The sequence below is a fragment of the Nerophis ophidion genome, linkage group LG27 (genome assembly GCF_033978795.1).
Source record: "Nerophis ophidion isolate RoL-2023_Sa linkage group LG27, RoL_Noph_v1.0, whole genome shotgun sequence".
In the NCBI taxonomy this organism is placed as follows: domain Eukaryota; kingdom Metazoa; phylum Chordata; class Actinopteri; order Syngnathiformes; family Syngnathidae; genus Nerophis; species Nerophis ophidion.
Genome location: NC_084637.1, coordinates 7,272,773 through 7,275,382, shown reverse-complemented (window position 1 = coordinate 7,275,382; position 2,610 = coordinate 7,272,773). Strand labels below are relative to the sequence as shown.

General features: G+C 42.5%; 1 protein-coding gene across 1 annotated transcript in view; it reads right to left on the bottom strand.

Moving 5' to 3' along the window:
- Positions 1-766: 766 nt before the first annotated feature.
- The window catches only part of pou3f3b (POU class 3 homeobox 3b), a 2,454-nt gene continuing 610 nt past the window's right edge, over positions 767-2,610 (bottom strand). Inside the window, exons 1-2 of the mRNA XM_061889096.1 lie at positions 1,952-2,610; positions 767-1,639 (exon numbers count right to left, since the gene is read on the bottom strand). The exon at positions 1,952-2,610 is cut by the window's right edge and continues 610 nt beyond it. Of these exons, the coding sequence (XP_061745080.1) occupies positions 1,541-1,639; positions 1,952-2,610 (758 nt within the window). The 3' untranslated portion in view covers positions 767-1,540. The remainder of the gene's footprint in view (positions 1,640-1,951) is intronic.

The window sequence follows — 2,610 nt, the reverse complement described above, 5'->3', positions numbered from 1 at the left end:
CATTGAATTCGGTTGCTAGGCAACTAGTACGGGGGGTGGTGGTGAGGGATCATCCGCGAAATTCAAACCGTGCAACCCCGATGGCAGGACACGTTCTGGGAGTTCAGATGAGAAATAAACACAAGTTTGGGCAAATATAATAATCATCACCAAAAATTATTACGCATAATCTGGGATGGATGCGCGGGGAGAAATGCAGCTGCTAATTTATGTGACATATTTAAATATTTATCATCCCAAGTTTAGGTTATAATATAATAAATATTTTTATATTTTCATGCTGATAATTAAGCATATGCATAATTACAAACACATCCCTTGCATGTATAATATTAGTGTAAAAATAATAAATAAAATAAAAGTACACGTTGTGGATATTATTGGGCCTGCATAAATAATATTTTACACCAGCAGAGGCAACTAAAAAATAGTGGATTTTATATTTAAGTCAGTTGCAAAAAAAAGAGAAGAAACCTTTTAGACAAAAAAAAGAGGACAATTTAACACACAACATGGCTGCTTTTCATTCTAACAAATTTATTGTGTCTCAATCAGCTCGTACGGAACCCACTACTGAAATTAAATTACAATCAAATGATCACATCAAAAATATACCCTAACAACGCTCAGCTCGTGATGATTTGTGCTCCTCCAGAATATAAAAAAATAAAGATGGACAAATAAGAAAGAGAACATAATTTTTTACACAAATCCATAGGAGAGGGGAGGGGGAAGGGGGGGGGGGGGTGTGAGGGGGGGGGGGGGGAGACAAATAAATTACCGTTTTGGAATAATCTATTCCACATAAAATATCCAAAGAAATCATCCTGATGAAAAATATAAAGACAATAATTCGGATCTAGTGATCTATATTGCCGATTTTTTTTTTTTTTTTTTTTTTTTTTACAGAGTTGTGTTTATTAAAACCTAGCAAAGAACACTGCGTAGAAAGGGCAGCATTATTATTATTATTATTATTATTATTATTAATAGTACGTCCATACTCAGTCACACCTGGCAACACACGTTTTGTTTTCTTCCCTTTCGCAAATAAGTGCAGCTTCATGAAGTCTTTTTTCCAAAAAATGTCTTTTGTTGGAATAACCCCCCCCCAAAAAAAAAAAAAAAATGGAGACGAAAAATCCATCACGACGTCCTTTAAATAATACAAAAATAAAAGCCATGGGGGTTGAGGTTGAGGGGGGTGAGATCTTTGAGATCTGAAGGGAATTTTTCAGTCTTTTTGTTCGTTTTTGGAGAGAGAGAAAAAAATCCCTGATCCTTCGCTTGTGGATGAGAAAACCAAAAAGGAAGAGTTGTTGTTTTGCATTTTGTTTGTTTAAATGCATTAAAAAAAATTAACAAAAATAAAAGCTTGGCCTTTTGTGTCAATTGAACACACACACGGTTGTTTTGCAGGGTAGGAAAGAGAGGGGCATGGCAGTAATGATAATAATAATAATAATAATAGTAATAATAATAATAATAATAATAATAATAATAACACTTGGTGGTGCTGGGGGGGTCTCTTGGTGTGTTCTCAATGCGCCAAAATTACCTGGTGGAATGAACTTGTGGTTGTCACCCTCTGGTCGCTGGCCTCACTTGCATCTTTTAAGTAATCTACTAAAAAATGCCCCTGAAAGAAAAAAGCAGAAGGAACCTTTTAGGCAAAGACATTTGAGGGCCAGGAAAAAGATGCGTTTGGGGATTGGGGGGGTTTTAAAAAAAAAAGAAAAAAAAAAGAAAAAAAAAAAGATGTTTTTGTTCTCTCTCTGCTGAAAAATATAACATTTTTTTTTGCAGTCTCATTCATAATCCTTCACAATCACAGTATCAAAAAATGTAGTCTGTTGTGTGCGTGTGTTTTTTTTTTTTTTTAGTCTTAAGTGTTTGGTTCTAAGAACATTCGTTTGCAGTCCATGGAGGGGGGCGGTGTTTCTGCACTCACATTGCCGACCTGAGAGTACACATCCTCCGGCGTCTGCGCCACTCCTGGCGGCGTCATCCGCTTCTCCTTCTGCCTCCTATTGCAAAACCACACCCGCACCACCTCCTTCTCCAGCTGCAGGTTGTCCGCCAGGCCGCTGATCTCCTGGGCGGAGGGCTTGGGACACTTGAGAAAGTGGCTCTCCAGCGCGCCCTTGACGCTCACCTCGATGGACGTGCGCTTTTTGCGCTTGCGGCCCTGCGCGGCGATCTTGTCGATGCTGGTGGGGCTGCCGGTGGTGGAGTCGGCCTCCTCCAGCCACTTGTTCAGCAGCGGCTTCAGCTTGCACATGTTCTTGAAGCTGAGCTGCAGAGCCTCGAACCTGCAGATGGTGGTCTGGGAGAAGACGTTGCCGTACAGCGTGCCCAGCGCCAGGCCCACGTCCGCCTGCGTAAAGCCCAGTTTGATCCGCCGCTGCTTGAACTGCTTGGCGAACTGCTCCAGGTCGTCCGAGGTCGGCGTGTCGTCGTCCGAGTGCGGGTCGTGGCTGCTGCTGCTCACGCCGCCGTGGTGCTGGTGGTGCGAGTGGTGCTGGTGGTGCTGCTGGTGGTGGTGGTGGCTGCCGTGGTCCAGGTCCGCGGCGTCGTTGCGCACCAGGCTCGGGTGCACCAGGCTTTGAC